Source organism: Eptesicus fuscus, chromosome 10 (assembly GCF_027574615.1).
Source record: "Eptesicus fuscus isolate TK198812 chromosome 10, DD_ASM_mEF_20220401, whole genome shotgun sequence".
Classification (NCBI taxonomy): Eukaryota; Metazoa; Chordata; class Mammalia; order Chiroptera; family Vespertilionidae; genus Eptesicus; species Eptesicus fuscus.
The window spans coordinates 28,106,633-28,131,376 of NC_072482.1; the positions used below are offsets into that span (position 1 = coordinate 28,106,633).

General features: G+C 36.1%; 1 protein-coding gene across 1 annotated transcript in view; it reads right to left on the reverse strand.

The window, feature by feature from the left end:
• The window catches only part of EYS (eyes shut homolog), a 1,391,558-nt gene that overhangs the window by 714,912 nt on the left and 651,902 nt on the right, over window positions 1–24,744 (reverse strand). Inside the window, 2 exon segments of the mRNA XM_054722350.1 lie at window positions 7,326–7,450; window positions 16,129–16,253. Of these exon segments, the coding sequence (XP_054578325.1) occupies window positions 7,326–7,450; window positions 16,129–16,253 (250 nt within the window).

The window sequence follows — 24,744 nt, forward strand, 5'->3', positions numbered from 1 at the left end:
AGTTGGACACCCATTACCCATCACATCTGAATAGCTCTACAGAGTAGCCATAATTCTACTATATTTCATTTACCAAGAAAAAAACACTATTGTAAGACATTTAGATTATGCAAAATCTATATATATATAAAATCCTAAGTGACTGTTTGACTGGTAGCTATGATGTGCCCTGACCACCAGGGGGTAGATGCTTAATGCATAGGCATGGAAACATGGAACAGACTGATGAATCTCAGAGGCAAGAGGGGAGGGTGGGAAGAGATTAACCAAATATCTTATATGCATACTAGAGACCTGGTGCACAGATTCGTGCACCAGTAGGGTCCCTAGGCCTGGCCTGCAGGGATCGGGCCAAATCCATGCACCAGACCTCCAACATCCCTTGAGGGGTCCCGGATTGTGAGAGGGCACAGGCCAGGCTGAGGGACCCCACCATGCATGAATTCGTGCACTGTGCTTCTAGCATGTTATATAAAATGTAAGAGAAGTTATTCTCAATATTCTACTTCTGAAAATATTAAACTATATTTTCCCTTTGTAAATTATATTTGTTTAATACAGATGACCTTTTTTGCACTGAAGTGTGTTTTCATTCAAAGTTGCACCTTTCTTCCTCTTCCAAAGCCACCACAACCCTTGGGTTACAAAACATCAAGTTAGTGTGTTGCTTAGAATTCTTAGAATACACATCCCTGTTGTTTATTCTGAAACTAGTCATGAGAAACAGAATGAATCTTTTTTCTAAGGCTATGGCATATTTAGCATTCTTATTAGTAATGCTGAGCAATCTCTCAGAGAGGCTTCCAATATGAAGATTTAGCAGTTTTAGAGATACCTTTCTAGCCTTTGGGAGAAAGCTCTACTAATGACTACGTGATTCAAGGTTTGCCAATTGCCTTATTTTAATGTCTTCATTTCCCTCAATATACTGTTTCCTGCAGTTTGAACTCATTGCCAACTTCCTTATTATCCCATATACATTTTTCTCTTCCATTCAGCTAAAAGCTGTCTTTGGGTGAGAAATTGAAACAAATGAGTTTTCACATTATAGTTCACATTATTTTGAGGATCTAGCATAGTATCCTGCACACAATATATGCTCAAAATATACTAAAGCAAAGCATCAAATTTTGCATTAAAAGGAGCACTGTTGCTGGTTTTTTGTGCATTAAAGTATTTGCATTTGGATCTGTCCTCTTTTCTCTCGCTTGAATGTAAACAATACATGTTCATGTATTTCTTTATATGATTTCCAATTACTTTGCTATAATAAGTGTCTATATGATGTGTTTTGACTGGTCTAAAATATCAATAACTTGAGCTTAAATATGATTAAGCTATAAACTATTTCTTCAAAAACTATAAACTATTTCTTTCTTAAAAGAAATTATTGAGTTCATCTAAGAATTACACATTTGCTTATTTACTTCCTATATAGAGATAATAAGATTTAATTATTTAATAGGATAAATCATGGCATTTTGAACACAGTAAATACTTATAAGTGTTTATTAACAATATTGATGATTTTATATCCCGAGAAAAGAAACATCAGAACCATACACAGACACTAAATGAAACAGTCTATCTTGTTATCCTCAGTCTTGTTTTTCAGTCTATTTTGAATATGACATTTAAAAACCAGATATTGTAAATAGACTGGATAGCTGCAGAACTCAGAAAATATTTCCTCATTCAGAAAATAGTCCCGCCCACATTATTACAAATACAGCTTCTCTCCTACATAAAGATCTGTGTTTTACTTTTAAAAAATGCCATTGAAATTTTTATTGACTGCTATCACTTACAAAGTTAATTAAGCATGATCCACTGACAATGATCACTTAATGTAAGGCCCAATCTTGGTTGGTAACAATTCATTTACTGACGGAAAACTGAGTAGTGCTGATCAAGTTAAAAAGAGGGAGATCAGTCATCTTGAATTTTAACAAGTCTAAGACATTAAATAAATTGTGTTCTGTCACTAAATTCCTTTACAGAACATTTGGATTTCAGAATAATACAAGTATTGTAACAACATTTTGATTCACTTCTGTAATCTGATCTGCTAAAAAGAATAATCCACATTAATTATCAGCTTGTCAAAGATCATCACAATGCTAAACATGAAGAAAAACCTGAGAATTCAGGTCTTTAACATTATCTAACAAAAACTAATTCTCAGAAATAAAGAAACAGGGGTGTTCACTTCTCAAGTTACTTTTCATTATTAAACAAATAATTGTAGTCATTAATTTTCTCTAATCTCAGAAGCATACATCATAATTAACATTTTTATAAGACAATGTAATTAGTGAGAGTTTTAAAAATAGACTAAGTAGAAGGAATATAAAGAGAATGTGATATCTTTCTGAAGAGCTATTTGAAGAAGAAAAATGTCAGGGAAGTTTAGGTTTATTTAAGTAGACTTAATGTGAAGAGAATTGCTACCAATTATTTTGATGAAAAGCTTAATGGTTTATATTATTGCAAGTTATAATCAGAAATCCAACAGCTGCACATTCCCAATAATTTGATATATTTTAATGTCCTTTAACACAGATTATATGTGACACTGTATCATCTGGTATACTTTTGTATGCAAGGTAATTTATAATTTTTTATTTCTGCACACTAGAGAATTGATTGCTAGCTCAACTGACATTTTTTAAAGCAATTCTGTGAAGACCTTCAGCAACTCTAAAAAACATAACATTCATTTCAGGTGAGATACCTGAGGAGCCTAATTAAAATAAGGAAATCAGTTTTTTAAAAGACACAAGACTCCTGGGTTTTAATCCAGCATGTAAGAAGCTTAGAAGTCACTACTCCTTCCCTCAAAAACATAAAAAGCTGAACAAACTGAAAGTCAAGAATTCTTTTTATCTGTCAGAAAATTGAGGTTATAGGGCAAACTGCCTCCCCCCAACCCCCACCCCCAAATTAGAGAGTCAGGCAGATACAGAGAATTATCAGCGCAGAAACTCAGGAACAGAAGGCCCTGCTGGAGCTGGTACCAGGGTAGGAAAAGGAACTCTCATTGATAAAGTGCTGGTGGACCAGTGTGGACACGCTTGAGAGTTAAAAACTCCAGGTGGTTGGTATTCAGTCTAAGAGGTTTTCTCCATACTCTCTTAAGTTTTACCTCCAGGAGGAGTCCTAGCAGGTTCTCCCAGTGCAGATAGGAGAAAAATAGACTTTGTGCTTCCAGTAGGGGAGAGAATAGCCATTTGAAATACTCTAGAGCATTCTGTTCTTAAAAAGGCCTGACTTCAAGGGAAATAATTTTGCCAGAGCCTAATTAATCCGGGAGAAGCCCCTTGAAGCCTCCTTGCTGAATCTAAGGGAGGCTGCATTATTAAAATAAGGGGTGAGGAGGCTGAGAAGACATGGAAAGGTCACAGCCCAGAGGTGAGGTACAGGCTCACTGAGAGACTGAGACCTACTCATCACACTGTTGAAAGCTATATCTTCCCCACATTATGGGAACAATCCTTTCTTACCCACTCCAATAATAATAGGGGAGATAATGGAGAGAACTGCACATCTCAGATCTATTTAAGAAGTGTCTAATAAAACCCACTGATTACAAAGGAGATAAAAATAAGGACATAAGAAATTTTAGCCTGATATCTACAGCCAGAAAAAGCAGTAAACATGGCCTGACTCCTAGTCATATAAAAATAAAGTATCATACTAAGATCTATTATTTTAGTTACTTTTATCCAGCACATGATGTCTGCCTGTAAATATTAAATTATAAGGCATATTAAAAGAAAAATCCAACAACATAGTTTGAAGAGACAGAGAGAGCACCCAAATCTGACTCATATGGCAGAACTTTTGCAATTAGCAGACTAGGAATTTGAAATAACTATGATTAATGTGCTAATTACTTCAATAGAACAACCTCAACAAAGATGATCAACATCAAAACATATCCTATATAATAAAAGCCTAATATGCTAAGGGTCCAGTCAACTGGTTGGCTGTTCAACCAATCAAAGCATAATATGCTAATGATATGCTAAGGCTGCTCAACTGCTCACTATGACATGCACTGACCACCTGGGGGCAGATGCTCTGACCGGTAGATTAGCTTGTTGCTGGGGTCCGGCGCATCAGGACTTTCAGCCTGATCCCACAGGCCAGGCCAAGGGACCCCACTGGTGCACGAATTTGTGTACTGGGCCTCTAGTGTTCTATATTCTGTGCTTTTAGAAATACTACAATTATCTCTGCTCTTCACAAGCTCCAATATATCAGAATAGAGTAATATGCAAATATTATATTAGAATATGATAACTTGATATGTTTAATCTCTTCCCATGTACTCTGCTGCTAGAATGCCATGACTCACCTCATCAGGGAATTATCAAATTTTCCCTAAATCCACTGTTTTAACATTCACCTAAACTCTACATGCACACTTAATCCTGAAGCAGATCAATTCTCCAATTCTTCAAACTGCTTTGTTTCTTAAGCCTCTTTCAAATTCAATATATTTCTCTGAATGACATTATTTTTAAAAAAATGTAAATTTGACATTTTATCACAATCATGATTCTTATTATTTTACATCCTATTTATTCACAGCATTAGTTGGGGGAGGGAGAAAAATCTAAAAAGCATTTTTTCACTGATATTATACATTTGCCATACCAGTTTGCAAAATAGTTTGTCATTCTATTCCTTCATTTCAAAATTCATGATTCTAACTTCATATTAATATTTCCAGCAGTCAAACAAAGACATTGAACAATTTCTTGATTTTTTTTTATTTCAGCAAAATATTTGGCTTCTTATTCCAATTAATAATTTGTATGCTATTTTCAGGGAAATATCTAATTTAAAATGTTTGTATACTTCTATAACACTGATATGCATAACATTTAAATGTTAATTTTTTTCAATAAACTAAATTTTATATACCTTTTCCTACTCATTTTAGAACATAACCAATGCATTAACAAAAGTAGAATTCCCCTATCTCTTTGTAGCATTTTACCCAGACACTTTCTCTTATGATAGTAAGCATTTATGTTTTATTTTAGCTTTCAAGTACTTGAGAACTAAAGAATATCAATTTAAAATTAATTTATTATATAGTTAATCTTTAATAATAAAAGTGTAATATGCTAATTAGACTGGATGGCCTTCCGGACAAAGCCAGGGCTGCGAGGGAAGCCTGGGTCCCGGGTGCCAGAGGGAAGCAGGTGCTGGTAGCCCAGGAAAGGAAGGCCTACTCTTGCACGAATTTCATGCATCAGGCCTTTAGTTAATACATAAAATTAATTAAATGATTTACTAAAACGTAGATATATTACATCCTTAACACTTTTCTCTATTTAGTAGACTTGTGATTTTACAAAATTATGTTTTCAGGATTTTTACTTTATTTATTTTTTGTTTGTTAATCCTCAACCGAGGATATTTTTCGATTGATTTTTAAGGAGAGTGGAAGAGTGAGGGGAAGACAGAGAGAAACATCGATGTGAGAGAAACACATCGATGAGCCCTGACCAGGGCCCGGGCCAGGGAGGAGCCTGCAACCCAAGTATGTCCACTTTGCCGGAATGGAACCCGGGCTCTTTGCTCCACAGGCCAATGCTCTATCCGCTGAGCCAAACTTGGCTAAGGCTGGATTTTTACATTTTTAACTTATACTAATGGATTTATCCTTCAGATTTGATATTATTATTAAAGAGATAATTCAAGTGATAATTGTCATATATTTTAATATAAAAGAACATATCCTGAAGAATTAACTATTTTAAGGATACTTCGTATTAATTCTTTGTATTTAACAAAAACAATTTCTAAAAAAAATTCTATATATCAGGCTTCATCAATAGGAGAATATAGTTAAATAAAGGATATATTTCAGCTTTTTTTCTTTCTCCTGGCACTTTAAAGAAGCCATTATTGTGTAAACTGAGGTGTCATAAAACTTATTTCTTAGCACCAAATACCTCCCAGACTCAGGTGTCAATGTTCCTGAAATTTGTCCTCAAAGACCATCTCTTTAAGATCATTAGGGGAAAAACCTTTCCCCAGAGGAAAGCCAGGACCAAGGGCCCTAAGAGAAATACAATGATAATGATAGTTCTGTTTTACCAGAGAGATGAGCCTTGGGAATACCCTCCAAAAGAAAAGAGCATATGACTTAAACCCAAGTTTTCTCACATTATTTTGTTTAAATGACAGGTATGGACCATTTACCTGTTTAATTTTTAATGGCCGCTGGAGAGTCTTGCTTCTGACCTTTCCTTTCTGATCTTCTGGCTCTGAGCCAAGCCTAGCTCCATTCTTATATGTGCATCTTTCCTAGGCACTGGCCAGGCCTCACCTTCCCTTGAAGTCTGATTCCTTAATCATTCACTGAGTCACCTGACTGTATACACTACCTAATTATTTAGTTTTTAATCTTGGTTAAGGCTGGTCTATCTATTAATGACATTTGTAGATATACATTTAAAATTCCTGACAGCACAGTCTTGCCAATTGATATTTTCTTACTATATTCATGTGCTATGGTCAAAAGAATTGTGGTTCAATAGAGACATGTCTACCAAAGTTAGACACCAGTTTTCCGCCAGCAGCAGTTTTCCTCTGGCCACCCTCTGGCCAATTCCAATATTAATGGAATTCAGACCAGTCCAAATTTGCCAAGGAAGTGAATTCATTCTCCTTGGTCACATAACACTCTGAGTCCAACACCAGAAGCAGCACTATGTCCTTGGGCAAAATAGAGGTTCTGCCAAGACCCTGACAATATTAAGTAATTCCTCTATGGCCTCTTCCTTCCAAATGCATTAAAACATGAACGGACAATACATGAAGTCATGTATACCTTAGTTTGAATCAATTTATGGGAATGCTTTTCTCTTGAAGGGCTGAGGGTACATGTGATGTATGGAGGAAGGGAAAGGGGAATGCTGAGAACAGTGTAAGCCAGTGATGGGCAACCTTTTGAGCTTGGTGTGTCAAACTTCGCCAAAAAACTGAGCATAACTCGGGTAGTGTGCCACTTTGAGGAAAAAACATTATTTCGCAAATGTTTCATCCTCAGGAGCAGCAAATGTTTCATCCTCGGCATGCGGCCACCTCAGCGGCCACGTGTCATCAGAAATGGCTACGCGTGTCAGTGCTGACACGCGTGTCATAGGTTTGCCATCACTGGTGTAGGATGTACAGACAGGGAAGGAGAAGGGCACTAAGTTAACTTATCCCCCCTTATTTTTCACCACACACTATTCTATTACTTACAGTATTTCAAAGGCAATGTAAAAGTTTCACAACAAAAAAACAATAATAATCTTTACCACAAATCCGGGTATGTAGAAACATGTCGAGTCAAAGCCAGGTTCATATTATACACATATGTCATGAACACATGATTTGAGAATGCACTCATCAAATTCTTTCTCACAGGGATGTCCTGTCCATCCTATCAAACAATCACAAAGGGGAAATTTAATTTTCATTATATATATGTACTCTTACTATTTGTTATAGTTGTGGCATGTCATTTATACAAATTGTCATAGTTTATCTTCATAATCATTCTATCTGGTAGCTATTATTACTATCTCTATTTGGTAGATGAGAAAATTAAACTTAGAGAAGATAAATAATTTGACCCGAAATCACAAAGTTATGCAGAAATGAAAGTAAGTATATGTGAAATAAATTTTGGCTTGTAACTATGGTGCCATTCTATATTACCCATTCAAATGTCTTTACACATTTTACCTTGGAATAAATACATAGAAAGCAATGGAATAAACACACATCATACTTTTTAAAAATATGATTCTCAAATTCAAAGGAAAATTATCACTCTAGTTTCTAGATATAAAATATTTTCTTATTATACTTATAGTGTTTTAGTATTTCTTAAGCTATGGTTCTACAGAATATAAGTATTATGTATAGGTTTAGGTGACCATTGGCTGTCACCTAAATTCTCTTTAAACATCATGATCTAATTTTCCATACTAAAATACTGTGTGCATATCCTTTGACTTTTGCCAGCATTTCTTCATCAACCTAGCAAACAACATTGCTAAGCTGGCCACAAGATAATATCTGAGACATGGTTTGCTACGTATACATTAATAATATTTATAAACCACTGATTCCTTCCTATGAAGCAACTATTTTATAATGAATCTTAATATGTTTAAGAACATAGTAAGCTGAATATACCTAAATATAGCATTCTACAGAGAGGAGGGACATTAGAGACAATTAGAGGCAGCTGTCATTACTCACTGACTACTTATGTGAACTATAATTGCAACTTTTAAATATGTATTCTGTAATAGCATTTAATCTGAACTCTGGTTATCTGGAAACAGTATTTTTATTGTTCCTACTTAGCAATATATTCTCACTGTTCTTCCTTGATAAATTGAAAGAGAACAATTAAATCGGTATTCTGAGGTACTTAGAAACAATTTCTAATGCATTATATATAAGAAGAACACAGAACAAGTTTAAAAGACTTGATAGAATCTAGATCAAATTTAGAAGCATTTGCAAAAATACTAAATTTCCCAAATCCTTGTCCAGGACTCTCTCCACTTTGCAATGCTCTTTCATATGCCGAGCTGATTCTGGAACCATCTCTACTATGGAGGCTGTAAAAGGTATTACAGAAGAGACAGGACTTATAAAGTGTCATGATGACCAGTTGTTAACATGGTTGAGTGTCATAAACATATTATTGAATATAAAAGTATATTCCATAAAAATATATTCTGATAAGGGTTCTTACAAAAGTCAAATACAGCCTAGCCAGTGTGGCTAAGTAATTGAGCCTTACCCAATGAACAAAGAGGTCAAGGGTTTGATTCCTGGTCAAGGCACATGCCTGAGTCGCAGGCTCTATCCCTAGTGGAGGGCATGTGGGAGGTAGCCAATTGATGTTTCTATCTCTATCCCTCTCCCTTTCTCTCTAAAATGTCAAATACATAAAAATTTAATGATATCACTTAGAGATGCATATGTATATAATAAAACTATAAAGGACAGTAAAAGAATGTTGAATATAAAATTCAGAATAGTTAGTGCAGGTGGGGGTAGGAGAGTAATAATGTGCTCAGGGAGAGATAGAGAGAAACCTATAATTATTGCTAATATTTTATTCCTTGAGGAAAATAGTAAGTACACAAAGGCTCGTTATAATATCTATTATCTATCTATATCTATCTATCTATCTATCTATCTATCTATCTATCTATCTATATATTTATACACACACACACATATAAAAAGGAGGTAATATGCAAATTAGGCCAGGATGCCATAACGGGTCATGACTGGACCATTTACTCTTTTTTTTTTTTTTCCATTTACTCTTTATTAGGTCCTATTGTGTGCTGTGGGGCATTGCTCTGGAGATGAGGCAGAAGCAGGGAGGTCCTGGAAGAAGGCAGGACCAGCCTGAGGTGACTCGTGGGTGGTGGCGCCACAGGAGAAGGCAGAAGGGAAAAAGTGAGAAGGCCGGCGCCATGCACAAGAAGGCAGAAGGGAGAAGGCAGCAGTTAGGCAGGGCGATCAGGCCAGGAGGGGAGAGCAGATAGGCAGTTAGGGGGATCAGGCCAGGAGGGGAGAGCAGTTAGGCAGTTAGGGGGATCAGGCTGGCAGGGGAGCAGTTAGGGGCATCAGGCAGGCAGGCAGGTGAGTGGTTAGGAGCCAGTAGTTCCATATTACAAGAGGGATTCTGGATTGGAGGATGCAGTCTGGGTTGAGGGACCCCTCCCCCATGCACAAATTTCATGCCCCGGGCCTCTAGTTTTATATAATAAATTTACATTAATTGTATATTCTCTTGATTAAATAAAAAAATTAAATGTCAGAGAAAAATAAATATCACATGATCCTGCTTATTTGTGGATTTGAATGAACAGAATGAATTGACCAACAAAATAATTACTGAAGCATGGAGGCATGGAACAGACTGACATACTTTGATGTGGGGTTGGAGAGATAAGAGATAAACCAAAGAACTTATATACTATATGCATAGCCCATGGGCATAGACAATAGGTGGTGAAGACCTGAGTCGGGTGGTTAGATAGGTCCTGGGTAAAGGGGGTTAAAGAGGAGGGAAAATGGGAGACATCTTTAATACTGTAAATCTTTATGAAAATACATTAGTATACACTCTTTATTAAAGATTAACTTTTCATGGGTCTTGATTTCAAAGAAAAATCATTCTGCATCTATTCTAAATTACAAAAGCCCTACCTCTGACTATAATTGTGAGCAGTTATGACAGATATTATCATCATGACAGATATTATCTGTATTTATCTGCTTTCTTGCCCCAAGGGCAATGCAGCATTTCTGCTTCAAAATGAATACTGTTATTTTAAGGTCAAAAATGTGTATCTTCAGTTTATATTATCACCTATGCAAACACTATTCCACCCCTCCTGAGTATAAAATGTGGGCTCACTGACTGCTCCAGGGACTGAGAACAACTCTGGGTGAAGCAGTCTCATTTGCAGTTCAGAGATTATTCCCTTCACTTTCAATTTTCTCATAATGGGATAAACTGTCGTTTCACTTACTGAGTGTTAAACATTTTTATATAACACTATAAATGGAACTATTTGGGCTAAAACAAAAGTAAGTGCAGTTTAGTTTGTAAAATGATCTGAATGCTTGTTCTGCTACTTCAGTGGAAACGAGTTCAGTAGCCATTGAATTCACTACACAGGTAGAGAATGAACTCTGTAATTAGGACGGAACTGAATGCTGTGCAGGATGTACCCTGTATAAAGATCCCATGCAGAGAGGATCAGTGAGGCCCAAGATCCCAGCATTGCACCTTGTTAGCTTGGAGGAAACAGTAGAATCATCTAACCTGACTGCTTATGAAGAGGGAGATGGCTTTAAACTAACGATGGCCTTGCCTGTGATTACACAATATTGGCCAGCATCGTTACTGGATTGTACTTTTTCAATATGTGCTGAACAATTTGTGACAACATAGTAGAATACAAGTCCTTGGATGGGATTTGATGGTACAAAATTAAATAAGATATAGAATATCTTCTAGACCCGTGGTCGGCAAACTGCGGCTCGCGATCCACATGTGGCTCTTTGGCACCTTGAATGTGGCTCTTCCACAAAATACCATGGCCTGGGCAAGTCTATTTTGAAGAAGTGGTGTTAGAAGAAGTTTAAGTTTAAAAAATTTGGCTCTCAAAAGAAATTTCAATCGTTGTACTGTTGATATTTGGTTCTGTTGACTAATGAGTTTGAGTTTGCCGACCACTGTTCTAGACTACTTCTATCCAGTTTAAATTTGTTTTGTTTTGTATATCTGGTGAGGAAGCTGACATTTAATGTTTTAAATTGTGTTCTGTTCAGAATATTGCAAGAGTCATCCAGCTCTGTTGCAACTAAAAATAAGAGAGATGTGAGAAAAAAAATTAAATTGCAACTCTTGAGGTAGAATGGAGGAGCCACCCAAGATTAGAGCTATAGAGGAAGAGTTGTTACAGGAAGACAAGAGAATTCTGATAATTGGCAACATGATGTGAACTTAAGGAAGATTTACACAACTAATAAAAATAGAAAACAACTGTAATTTATAATACTTAACTAATTTAAAGACAGAAGCAAATATCTAGTGAAAGTAGGTTTCCATTCAGAACTGTGTAAGATAAGGATAGCAGCAGGATTAGACCAGAACATAAAAAAAAAAATTATCAACATTAATTAAGGCTGATTTTATCTTGAATAAGAAAAAGAGTAGATTGGTATAAACCAAGTTAATCAGCCTTTGTGTCTTTCTATGACATTTGGGAGATAGGCAAATGCTATAGATTGTTCAGAAAAGAGGTAATGTCTCCATTTTTGCTTATGGAAACCATTTAGGAGATAATCAGATAGATCTGGGTAGGAAACATTTCTGAAAGAATCTCACAGTGGTTATGTTAACAGAGGGGAGAGGTCCTCTTCTCCCCTGGTTGCTAGTGATATTCCAAAAAAAAGAATTTTCTAAGACTCTCGTAGCAGAATGAATGGTTTTCATTTGTGTGACATTAAAACCTGAGCTTCCCAGTCCCCATTTCCCTATGTCCCACCATAGAAGAAATGTATTGGGTCTTCAGTAGAGCTAAAATTAGAGCCAGTGTCCAGAATTTCCTTTCCATGTTGGAGCCGGGTCCAATCCAGAATCAGGCTAGCTGAATTGTTTCCCCATTGCATTCCATTAGTCCATTGACTGTGGAGTACACAGGTCCACATGGCTATGGAGGAAACATGGGTAAATGCAAGGAAGCCATGAATGAGCCATGAGCACAAGAGAACCAAGAACAAACTTCTTTGTTCAGGAGATTATGTATTCCCCAATTTGTTCGTGCTTGCAGTGGCCATGCCCATTCTGGCCAATGATTTCTGTTCCCAGGTGTGACTGACAAGCAAGTGTCCTCCCTCTGTCATCCCATCTTTACTGGGCATGCATCTATCTCTCCTTTGTTTGGTCCCTTCCCTCAGTGTTTTGCAGAAAATAGGCAGGTAGTTCCCTGAGGAGTGTCAAGTTGCAGCTCCCTAATAAAGCTGCCCAAATGACATGCCTACATGTCTGGTCTTTCCTTTGCTTCTTTCCTATTATGAATAACTAGCTAATCACAATGGTATCAGTTAGATTTGGTAGCATCTGGACTAAGATACAACACACTGATGGATCTTATTGGCAAAGTTTTTTTTTTTTTTTAATGGTTATCAATTTTGTTTTTTCTAGTAAGAACATTTTACATGATATCTATTTTTAACAAACTTTTAAGTGCACAATATAGTATTATTAACTATAGGCACAATGGTATACAGCAGGTCTCTAAAACTTACTCATCTAATATAACTAAAACTTTATGGAAAGTAGCTATTCAGTGAAGGCCTTTCTTTGGGGAACATAAGAAATAATGAATGTACAACATTAAGCCAGGAATCCTGGTTATATATCTGAGTTTTGCCTAATGTGCTATGGAAGATTATCTGAAGACTCTGGTACTCCAGATCAGTGGTCGGCAAACTCATTAGTCAACAGAGCCAAATATCAACAGTACAACGATTGAAATTTCTTTTGAGAGCCAAATTTTTTAAACTTAAACTTCCTCTAATACCACTTCTTCAAAATAGACTCGACCAGGCCGTGGTATTTTGTGGAAGAGACACACTCAAGGGGCCAAAGAGCCACATGTGGCTCGCGAGCCGCGGTTTGCCGACCACGGCTCCAGATCCTTACTGATAAAATGAGATAACAGTACCTTTTTCACAAGGTTGTTATGAAAAATAAATAAATCAATGCATATACAAAAAAACATTGTGTCCATGCATTAGTATTGTTATCTATATTACAATTATTATTTTCCAAACGCATATATGCTGAAGTCCTCGCACACTTGGCTTTCAAAATCTAAAAATCAGACTATGAGAGAAAAAACTACTAAACAACAGGTAGAATTTTCAAGGACAAAAATGATAAAGAAAAAAATTAGAATTATATAAAAATAAATATATGTTGGGGATGAGTAAAGGACTGCCTACAAAGGAGTAGAATGTGTACAATTTTGGGATAATGACTACATGATGGCTGTGGTGGTTGTTACACAACTTTTTATGCATTTGTCAAAACTATAGGACTTTGTATCAGAGAATGAATTTTCCAGTATGAATTTTAAAAGCTTGAAAAAAAAAGCCTAACTATGCTAACAAGGAAAATGAGGAAGGGATAAAGGGTAACCTGTAAGAGTAAGATCATGCCTTAAATAACGTCAGAGGGAAGATGGGTTGCCATGATTAAGAGCCATGACTGCCCAGAGTACCTGGGAGCAGGTCTGAAAGGGTGCCCACAGCACTGTCAAAGAATTTGTTAGTTTTTGTTTTTGTTTATTTGGTTGTTGCTTTTGTGACTAGGTTGTGAAAAAACTAAGTCTTAAGTCCAAAGTACCTGAAAGTTATTAGTAACACCTAACAACACGATGGGTATCATTTCTGAAGCCTTTATTTTCCACTATGGATTGTGAGCAGCATTCAGAATGGAGCTACATCTGAATGCTGTGGCTGCTTCAAAATGGCTCCAGGCTCCCAAATGAATCTAAAATAAGTGGATTCTTAACTGAGCATCAAAAGTAATCTAGCAACGTAAATATAATAACATAAATATGAAACCAGCAAGTATAAGATATGTATTGATATAGAAAAAAATATTGACATACCTGTTTTATTTCTTTACTGGTTTTGTAGGAATATACAGGTTGAGGCAAAAATAGGTTTACAGTTGTAATACAAATAAATAATAAATAATTAATGAATAATAATACAAGAATAAACTCTGTGTTTCACATACTCACAACTGTAAACTTACTTTTGCTCCGCCCTGTACTCATTGCTTCTAGTAGCTTTCATTGTGTTTTAAAAATGTTCAGACCTCAATAAAAACGTATATGCTTGGAAGAGGCAAAATTTTGGAAATGGTATTTATTTCTTATATCAGAGAATTGTAATCTCTATTCTACTTATTTTATCTGCAAGAGTCACATTTTTACGTATAGGTGGCTATTTCAAAATACACGTGCAAATGTCTCTTGATAAACTGTCTGACCAAATAAAACCTTGTATCACAAAATACAGGAGATGTTGTCAATGATGAGTGAATGTGAACTAGTAAACAGCATGTTGCTGGCTCTCAATTGATAATTTGTACAACATCACATAAACGATCGGAGCCCTATTATCCATATGTCTGCTGAAGGGAACCAAAGTTTTGCCACCCCAAATTGTGCCTTTTGAGATATTGCTTTTAAACTGGTTGTTAAGAAACAAATGACTCAAAAAGCACCTTTGACTTTTCCCTTTTCCTGCCTCAAGGAATTTTCTATCTTTCAGTTAGAAAAACTTGCTTCTGGAAGAGAACCTTAGCATGTTCACCTTTAGCACACATGAATTAGTACATGTGTGTCAGACAGGAAGAAATCTAGCAAAGCCTGTCCTCTGTGTCCTACTGTGTCTGAATGGCACAGCCAGAATTTGTTTACATGTTGACTCTATTTTGTACCTGTGAGCTACCTACTTCCCCTTGGGAGTCCCAGGCCCTTGGCTTCTTCTTTGTCCCGGTGGCATATAAGCCTCAACTGCCTAATGGGTTTCTGGTCTCATATCTTGATACCCTGGCATATACATCAGTAATAATAAATATTGGACATTTTCTCATGTTAATCTGCCTCTGTTAATTTGATTATCAGCCTAGATAGAAGACCTTAGATGGTGGGAGGTGCCCCCAGACTTTCCAGCTGTTATTTCCTCAGGGGATCCAAATAACCAGAAACCCAGAATCTGAGGAATCCACAAGCTGTCTCAAGTCTTCTGTGGGGTCTGAAAGTAGTGAAAATTCTTTCTGAGTGACCAAAAATACCCCCTCATGTGCTTCTGAGATTATTATTGCTCAAGAAAATTCAGGCATTCAACATTCTATCTCAGTTGATGCAACCTAATGTTGGAGATGAATGACAGAAGACAGAGGATGAAAGCAACATAGCTGAAAAGTAGAGGAAATGTAGGGAAGATGTGTGGGTACAACTTGTTTACATTAGTATATAGTTAAAGAGAATATGACCAAAGGCAGAAATGGTCCAAAAGGTAATTATTAATGAATAATTATTCCTTGAATAAAATAAGTTGACTCTGCTTTCCCATCTCTGTACTAAAAATCATTGTACATAACAATAAAGTCAATATTAATAAGTGCTAACATTTATAAAAGACTCCTGTGTGCCAAGCACAATTGATATAGATAAAAATAAGGAATCTGAAGTTTACATAAATTTAGAAAATACCTGTAGTGAGGTATTAATTCTAAACATTAGAATTTCCTGATGGTAGTCAAAGTGATTGCTTACCAGTTCACAGAACATCCAGTTTCTGTTTTCTAAATGTGATCATTGCTTAGGACTTGCTTAGAACCAAGCAATGTTGATCAACATTATTGGTGGAGTGATTATCACAAATATATTATACACATACATACATATATAAACATATTTTATAAATATTTATACACACACATATATATATAGGATGCAGGACTATTATTTTTTCAATAATTACCTCGTTGACATTTGCAAATCTATCCAATGATGTGATTTTTACAGTTTACACCATTTAGATTTGATGATGAAAAACATTCGTTTATCTTAATTTCAAAAGACTAACCAGAAAATCCAGGAAGACATCTAAGAAAGAAAAGTGAACAATATAGATGAGTCTATATTGTAGAGTCATATTTACCAAATTAAGAGTAAAATTAAGCACAGAAAGTAGTCCTTTATTACAGTTGATTTATAATAAATAATTTAGTTAATATTCACCAGCATTTTCAGTGAAATTAACACCACTTGATCTTTGCAGATGTAATAAAGTTAAGGATCACGAGATGAGATCACTCTGAATTAACTGGGTGGGCCCCGCATCCAAAGACAAGTGTCCTTCTAAGAAGGTGCGACACAGAGACACACAGGCAATGTGAAGAAGGGGCAGAAACAGGTGTCATGCAGCCCCAGGCTAAGGGACACCAGGGACTTGGAGAAACTGGAAGAGGAAGGTAGGATCCTTCCTTAGCACCTTCAGAGAGAGTGCAGCTTTGCTGATACCTTGATTTTGGATTTTTTATCTCTACAATTGTGACCAAATAAATTTGTTTTTAGCCACCAAGTTTGTGGCAATTTGCTGTCACCACTAGGAAACTAATAAAGGAAATGGCATTAATGTGCTTCCTCTCCTTATTTCTCTCCTCACACACTTCATTACCACATTATTAAAGGCTTATTTACAATGATGGAATATTATTCAGTGCTGAAAAGCAATGAGTTGTCAAGCTTTTAAAAGACACGGAGAAATCTTAAATGCATGTTACTAAGTGAAAGAAGTTAATCTAAAAAACACTAAATACTGTATGATTTCAATAGTATGACATTCTAGAAAAGGCAAAACTATGAATACAATGAAAAGACCACTGGTTATCAGGGGTGAGAGGGAGGAGGATAAAAAGGCAGAGCACAAAGGATTTTTTAGGACAATGAAAATATTCTAACTGATATCATAATGACAGACTTAAGCCATTATACTTTTGTCCAAACCCAAAGAATGTACAACACCAAGCATGAGCCCTAAGGTAAGTTATATAGTCTTTGGGTGGTTATGATGCATAAATGTAGGTTCATTTTGGTAACAAATGTACCATTCTGGTGTGTGATGTCAATAATGAGGTAAGCTATGCAACGTGGGGGCAGGAGGTATATGGGCAATTTCTGTACCTTCCTCTCAATTGTGTGTGAGCCTAAAACTGCTAAAAATAGTCTTTAATAAAACCTATTAAGATACTACTAAGTCATGAAACTCTCACAATGGGTTTTTAACACAGATTTGACCTACAATACTGGGGCATAAAACACAAATTGATTCTTATGCATAGCAATTAACAAAACATTTAAAGCAAATTTGTTTTAATTTTAACTCAGAATAAAACTTAAAGAGAAACCCAACATCACATTTTCATTTTAGCACTTGATTCAAAAAAGTTAAACTGCTATTAGCAGGTGGCAGGATTCACAGTTACGTGATTGTTCAAATTGGAAAATATTGCTTTATCACCTGTTAGGGATAAACTGCAAAAGGAGCCATTTAATGTGGTCTGTAGTTATTTTTGTTAACCACCTCACCTAGATCCTTTCCTATAACCACTCTGAGGGTCACCACCACTTCCATGAGCTCTTCCTGCAAACCCTCCTCTAGATCAAATGTCAAAATTTTGGTATTGCTTTTCAATTATATTCTTTACTTTTTTAAAATTAAAAATATTAAATTAAAATTATAATCTGCCTCTTATTGGTCTTGTCCATGGAGTACTCAATGGATTCCACGATACTGAAATCACCATTTGGGGCATTTATCAAGTTAAATTATGAGGTATACACTGAGTGGCCAGATTATTATGATCTCTGTATGCATAATAATCTGGCCACTCAGTGCATATCCTATATAATAAAAGGCTAATATGCAAATTGTCCCCTGGATCAGGAGTTCAACCAGCAGGCAGGCCGGCCAACCACCCATGTCCCCTACCCCTGGCCAGGCTGGCTGGACCCCACCCATGCACGAAATCATGCACCGGGCCTCAAATATGTGTGTATACATACATACATACACACACACACACACACACACACACACACACACACACACACACTGAGTGACCAGATTATTATGCATTAAGAGATCATAATAATCTGGCCACTTAGTGTATAACAAAGAAAGTCTACAGACAACTTACTAAACAAACAAAACATAGCACCTGGTATCCTAAAATTGGGGAGAAAAAGATGAAGTAGTATTCAAAGACTGAATTTACAGCTCACACAGTCAGTTCTATTCAGAAATCTTTTTCTTTTTTAGCTGAGGTGTTGTAATTGAGACTTAATTCAACTTACACACATTCACTAAACTCTTATTTGACTTGGAAATATTTACTTTCCATTTGAAAAAGAAATTTAGTTGCAGTCTCTAGTATGCCATTTGCCTGATTTGATGGCATAATTTAGTATGATGTAGTTTAATAATTGTTAAAAATCACACACACGATAGCATTTTTTTTTCATTTTCAAAGCATCAACATTAAAAAGATCATCTTTAAATTCCCTGAAGCTAAAGTGTTTATTATTAGGATCTTTGCTAAAGCCAATAATTCTCAAAGTAGAATAGCTAAAACGTATTACATATGTAAGTCACTTCATATACATTCAGAACTCTCAAGTTCATTTCTATGATCTATGATCTTTCTTTTTAATTATTAGTGACAACAACTGTACATAAATCCATTAGCTATAGGATATTAAAATATTAAGTTATTTCTATTAATATTAGACACACCCTTTATTGATAACTGATCAGTTTGTAATGAGTACAGAGCCTCCAATTAGGAATTCACACACCCTGAACATAACTTCTGCTTAATTTTATTTGCTTATATTTTAGTAAAAAATTTACACCTTGTGGAATTTTGGCTTATTTTCATGTAGTAGCCAAATGATTTTACATCTCTCTTGTTACTGTCCTCTGCTTCCTTCTGTGATCTGGATGATATACCAGATAATTAAACTGTAACTAAAATGCTTATGTAAGTCATGGAATCCAAATGTGTTTACTTATATTTATATTAATGTGCATGACTATGGATTGACAACATTGACTTTTTTTTTACACTCTCTCTATATATTTAAATATTGTAAACTACCAGTTCCCTGGGAAATACAATCAGAACAAGGTTGGTAAGTTAGAGATATCCTAGTGTGCAGGCAGAACCAATGACATAACCAGAATGGCCTTGATTATCTGTCCTAAAGATATTGGTATCATTGTATTTAACCCCATTATAACTTAACTAGAAAGGAACAAAGAAAAGGCTAAATATTATAGGCATGCCCAGTGAGGCCTGGGTGACGTAGGAAAGATGATTACCTGTCAGTCACACCTGGGAGCAGGTCATTGGCCAAAATAGGCATGGCATGAAATCTGAAATACATAAGCTTCTGAACAAAGCAGTTCCCCTCCACCCCCCGCCTTTTTTTTTTTTAATTGATTTCAGAGAGGAAGGGAGAGAGAGATGGAGAGAGGTAGAGATAGAGAAACATCAATGATGAGAAAGAATCATGGATTGGCTGCCTTTTGCACGCTTCCTACTAGAGGAGAGGATCAAGCCCTCAACCCAGGTATATGCCCTTGGCCAGAATCAAACCTGGGACCCTTTAGTCCGAAGGCCAACACTCTACCCACTGAGCCAAAACTCTTGCCTCTCTTGCTGTTCTTGCTGCTCATGCCTGACTCCTAGTTTGCAGGGCTCTCACGCTCTATACTTGCCCACATAGCCCACAGCCATGTGGACCCCACACACAATGGACTGATGGATTGTAACTAGTCTGTTGCTGTAAGGGACTCAACTCCACCCTGGAACAGAAACTCTGGACACTGCTTTGCTTTTAGTTCTGCTAAATCCCCAGTTGCACCTTTTCTAGGACTAGATTAAGAGAAAAGGGACTTTGCAACCTGAGGGATGTAATTCCATGAAAATAAAACTTCCTACCACATCTCATCTTCCCATGGGAGCCTCCAGAAATGCTGATTTCAGCAGGGCCTAAGAACTCCGCTCTCACAAGCAAAGGAGAAGGGCAATCCTTGCAATTCTCCAATATCAATATCACATTGTTACCCGACTCACTATTTTCTGAATTATTCAATTGATCTCATTATATCTTCTAAATCTTTAAAAAACTCAGGCATTTTAAACTAATTTGCTTGATTTATTGCAGAAATTGTGATAGATTAGAATCTAAATTATTGTGTTATTTTCAGGTATGTAATTTTATAGCCTTAAGTTAATTCCATAAAGTACAATTCTACTTAATATCTAAAATAAGTACTTTTATTTCTATTGCCTAAATTATGTATCCTATAGGCCATTTTTTATTTAACATTTTTACTTTTATCCTGAGTGTTTCAATTATCAGTTTAATTTTGCATACACATTATGAGGAGAATATTCTCTGGAGACAACATAAATCTAAGTTTCTTGAGATTACTTTACAAATCAGAATATTGTCTAAATAGCTGTTGAAACTATATATGGACATGTAAAATAATTTAGATAAAAAGGAAGTGATAATAAGCACAACTGTCTCGGTGATTGGGAATACATAAATATCAAAAGGAATTATTTTTATAGATATTATTTTATATGTTTTCAATAAAACTTTGCTTTAAATTTTGATCCTCTGAGTATTTAAATTTCAGAATGCTAAGTTGTTTTGGTTTGGAATGTTTCTTATGCAGAAACTGAGATAAAGACTTGAATTCAGATTGCTTATTTGAGAGGTTATACAAATAAGCCCAAATGAAGGAGTGGGGAAAATGAGACAGGGAAGAAAAAAGCCAATTGGGAATGCGTTATTTAGCTCTTTGCCACCAGGGGTAGCTGGGCTCAGTACCACTAGAATGGTTCTAAAACTCTCTCATACTTTTCGAAAGCCTAATTCTCTCATTGACTGTAGGTTGTACTTAGTAATTCATCGCTAATGTGTAGAATATGGTCCAAGTATGATTTCCTTCTCCTTCTTTCTTTGGTTCTCTTAGACAAGCCAACTTCTATGCCATGAAGATAATCAAGTAACAGTATGGAGAGAGCCACGTGGAGGAGAAATAAAGGCCCTGGTCAACAGCCACATCAGCAAATTTGGAACAGGATCTTCTAGCCCAATGCAAGCCTTTATTTGACTATAAGCCTGCTGACACTTGATTGCAACCTAATAAAAGATCCTGAGCCAGAATCACCCAACTTTACAATGGTGCCAAAGCACACGCATTTAGTAGAAACCTTACTGTATCTCTTGTGATGCTAGATAGCAGTAGTGAGCCGAAGTTCACAGTCAGACACACTAGCACAAGGATAAACAACTGACACTTAGTCTATAGTGTACTGTGTAGCTGGAGTTTTTGGATTTTGTGCTTCATTTCCCATCCCATCATGTCTACATGATGCCCATCTGTGTCTCCTGCTTCCGGTGAGGAAGAAAAGAGAGCGGTAATTACTCAAGATAATTGTCCAACTGTAGGCTAATGTAAGTGTTCTGAGCACATTTAAGTTAGGCTAGCCTACATTATGGTGTCCAGTAGGTTAGGTGTGTTAAATGCATTTTTACATGGTATTTTTAATGCAATGGGGTTACCAGTACATAACCCCAAGGTAAGCTGAGGAACATCTGTAAATGCTTGTTGTTTTCAACCATTAGATTTTGGAGGTAACTTTTTACACTGCAGTAGATGACTATGCACTCAGTGAGAACCTTATGAATTCAGTTATGGAATGATTGAGACATGGAACAATTGTCCACTGACTCTCTTGTCCCCGTTAGACACAGATTACCTTCAGGTATTAACATATCCACCCTTTTGTGCTGATTTACAAGTGGCCTATGGGAACATTCAGTTAGGTTCTTCAGCTTCCAAAAAGGTTGAAGGCATAAAAGAGAGGCTTGTAAAGTAGGGTATAGTCAATAGGATTAGAAACTGTCCAGCACAGCTGGGATTGGATGAATATCAGCAAAAGCATCTGCTAACCAATCACCACATGTGGAGCCCCAACCTACACTTTGTATGTTAAATAACTTCTCAAAAAAGTGCAGAAAATAAGTTAATATATTTAAACTACACTGAAATCTTATGGGAAATATTTTTCATCTAATTCTGCTTTTAGTAATAACTCAATTAAAATAAATGAAAGTAGACCTTTATTCTGGGGACTATTTATAAGACATAGTAAGGAAACAGAACCAACACAGGCAATGAAACTTACCTCAATCTAGTATCAATTCTGTCACTATATTCATATCACTATATCTACTATGATGAAAATTATTTTCCCAAGGCAAAATGCCTAATTATTATTAATAAAATATGCATGTTTACAATATGTTGCTATTTTTCCAGTTAGCAAATTAATATTGTATAGTTTATGGTAGCTAAATTTTCTACCTCTGTACGAGGCATTTTGCAAGGTCATTTACATACATTTGTCAATTTTCAAAACACAATCTTTGATAATACATTTAGGCTACCAGTAATGAGTTTAAATGAAAAATAATTTACTTGGCAGATACAATTTTAGGAGATTTTATTGTAAACAGAGTGTTCCCCATGGCAAGAGTTAATATAAATCCTGACACACTCATGTACTCAGGTGTGGAAGAAGTTTCTGGTGAAATCATTTTAAAGTTTTTTTCATTTAGAGGTCCAAATTTACAGTGCTGGGTTTTCCTAAATAACATATTCAAAAAGTAGTTAATTGGATTTCTCAGGATACTTCCAATGTTAACGCATACATGACTTCATAAACCAACTCATTTGGCTTTTCATCAGCTCTATTTACACAAATGAAGTTGAACTATTGTTTGTGTTTTTTGTTTTGTTTTGTTTTTATTTTTGTGCCCTTAAATGGTAATCAAACCTGAGACCCTCCAATGAGAAGGTTGATGCTCTAACCACTGAGCAAAGCAGCCAGGGCCCATGTTTATTTTTCAAACTTGCAAAGTGTCCTGTATTTTGCCATAGTGGGATTATAATGATATTAAATATATTTTTTAATATTTTCTACCATTGGATAACATTCTATTAACTGCAGAAATCCATGAGCATTTTAATCTATCTTCTAAGTACTTCAAAATGCATTTCATTTTTCTCACAAAATCTTCCAATTTTTACTGGAAACTTCCAAAATTTCTTAACCCATTCCTTTTAAAGCTCAATTTTTAGATCTCTGTTACAACTATACATCTCTAAAAGAATGATTTTGGTAAAGATATTGCTATGAAATATGTCTGATATTTTGTTGCCTATGGATTCTTCTAAAATTTTTGGTTTCCTATCTCATGTTTAAGTCTTTTATCCATTTGAGCTTGGTGTATGGTATAAGTTGGTGGTCTAGTTTTATTTTTTTTTTGCAAGTATCTGTCCAATTATCCCAACACCATTTATTAAAGAGACTGTCGTGATTTCACTGTATGCTCTTGCTTCCTTTGTCAAATATTAATTGAGCATAATGGCTTGGGTTGACACATCTCTTAGGACAATGGAAACTAAGGAGAAATTTTTTTTTAAAATGGGACTAAATAAAATAAAAAGCTTCTGCACAGCAAAAGAAACCATCAACAAAAGAACAAGAAAGCCCACTGCATGGGAGAACATATTTGCCAATATTATATCCGATAAGGTTTAATCTCCAAAATTTATAGGGAACTCATACAATTTAACAAAAGGAAGATAAACAATCCAATCAAAAACTGGGCAAAGGACCTAAATAGACACTTTTTGAAAGAGGACATAGAGAAGGCCAAGAGACATATGAAAACATGCTCAAAGTCACTAACAATCTGAGAATGCAAATCAAAATGACAATGAGGCACCATCTCACACCTGTCAGAATGTCTATAATCAACAAAGGACAAGTGCTGGCAAGGGTGTGGAGTAAAGGGAATCCTCTTGGACTGCTGGTGGGAATGCAGACTGGTGCAGCCACTGTGGAGAACAGTATAGAGTTTCCTCAAAAAATTAAAAATGGAATTTCCATTTAACCCAGTGAACCCACTTCCAGGAATATATCCCAAGAGATCAGAAACATTGATCAGAAAGAATATATACACCCTTATGTTCAAAGCAGCACAATTGCTAAGATTTGGAAACAGCCTAAGTGCCCATCAGCAGATGAGTGGATTAAAAAACAGTGGTACATCTACACAATGGATTACTGTCCTATTAAAAGGCTAATATGCAAATCAACCGAATGGCAGAACGATTGGTCACCATGACAAGTATTGACCACCAGGGGCAGATGCTCAACGTAGGAGCTGCCCCCTGGTGGTCAGTGCACTCTCACAGGGAGAGCACTGCTCAGCCAGAAGCTGGGCTCACAGCTGGCGAGCACAGTGGCGGTGGCAGGAGCCTCTCCCACCTCTGAAGTAGTGCTAAGGACCAGAGAGGGGCCTAAGCCAGCAGTTGAACATCCCCCGAGGGCTCCTGGACTGTGAGAGGGTGCAGGCCAGGCTGAGGGACCCCACCCAGTGCACAAATGTCAGGCACTGGGCCTCTAGTGCTGCTATAAAAAAGAAAGAACTCTTAACATTT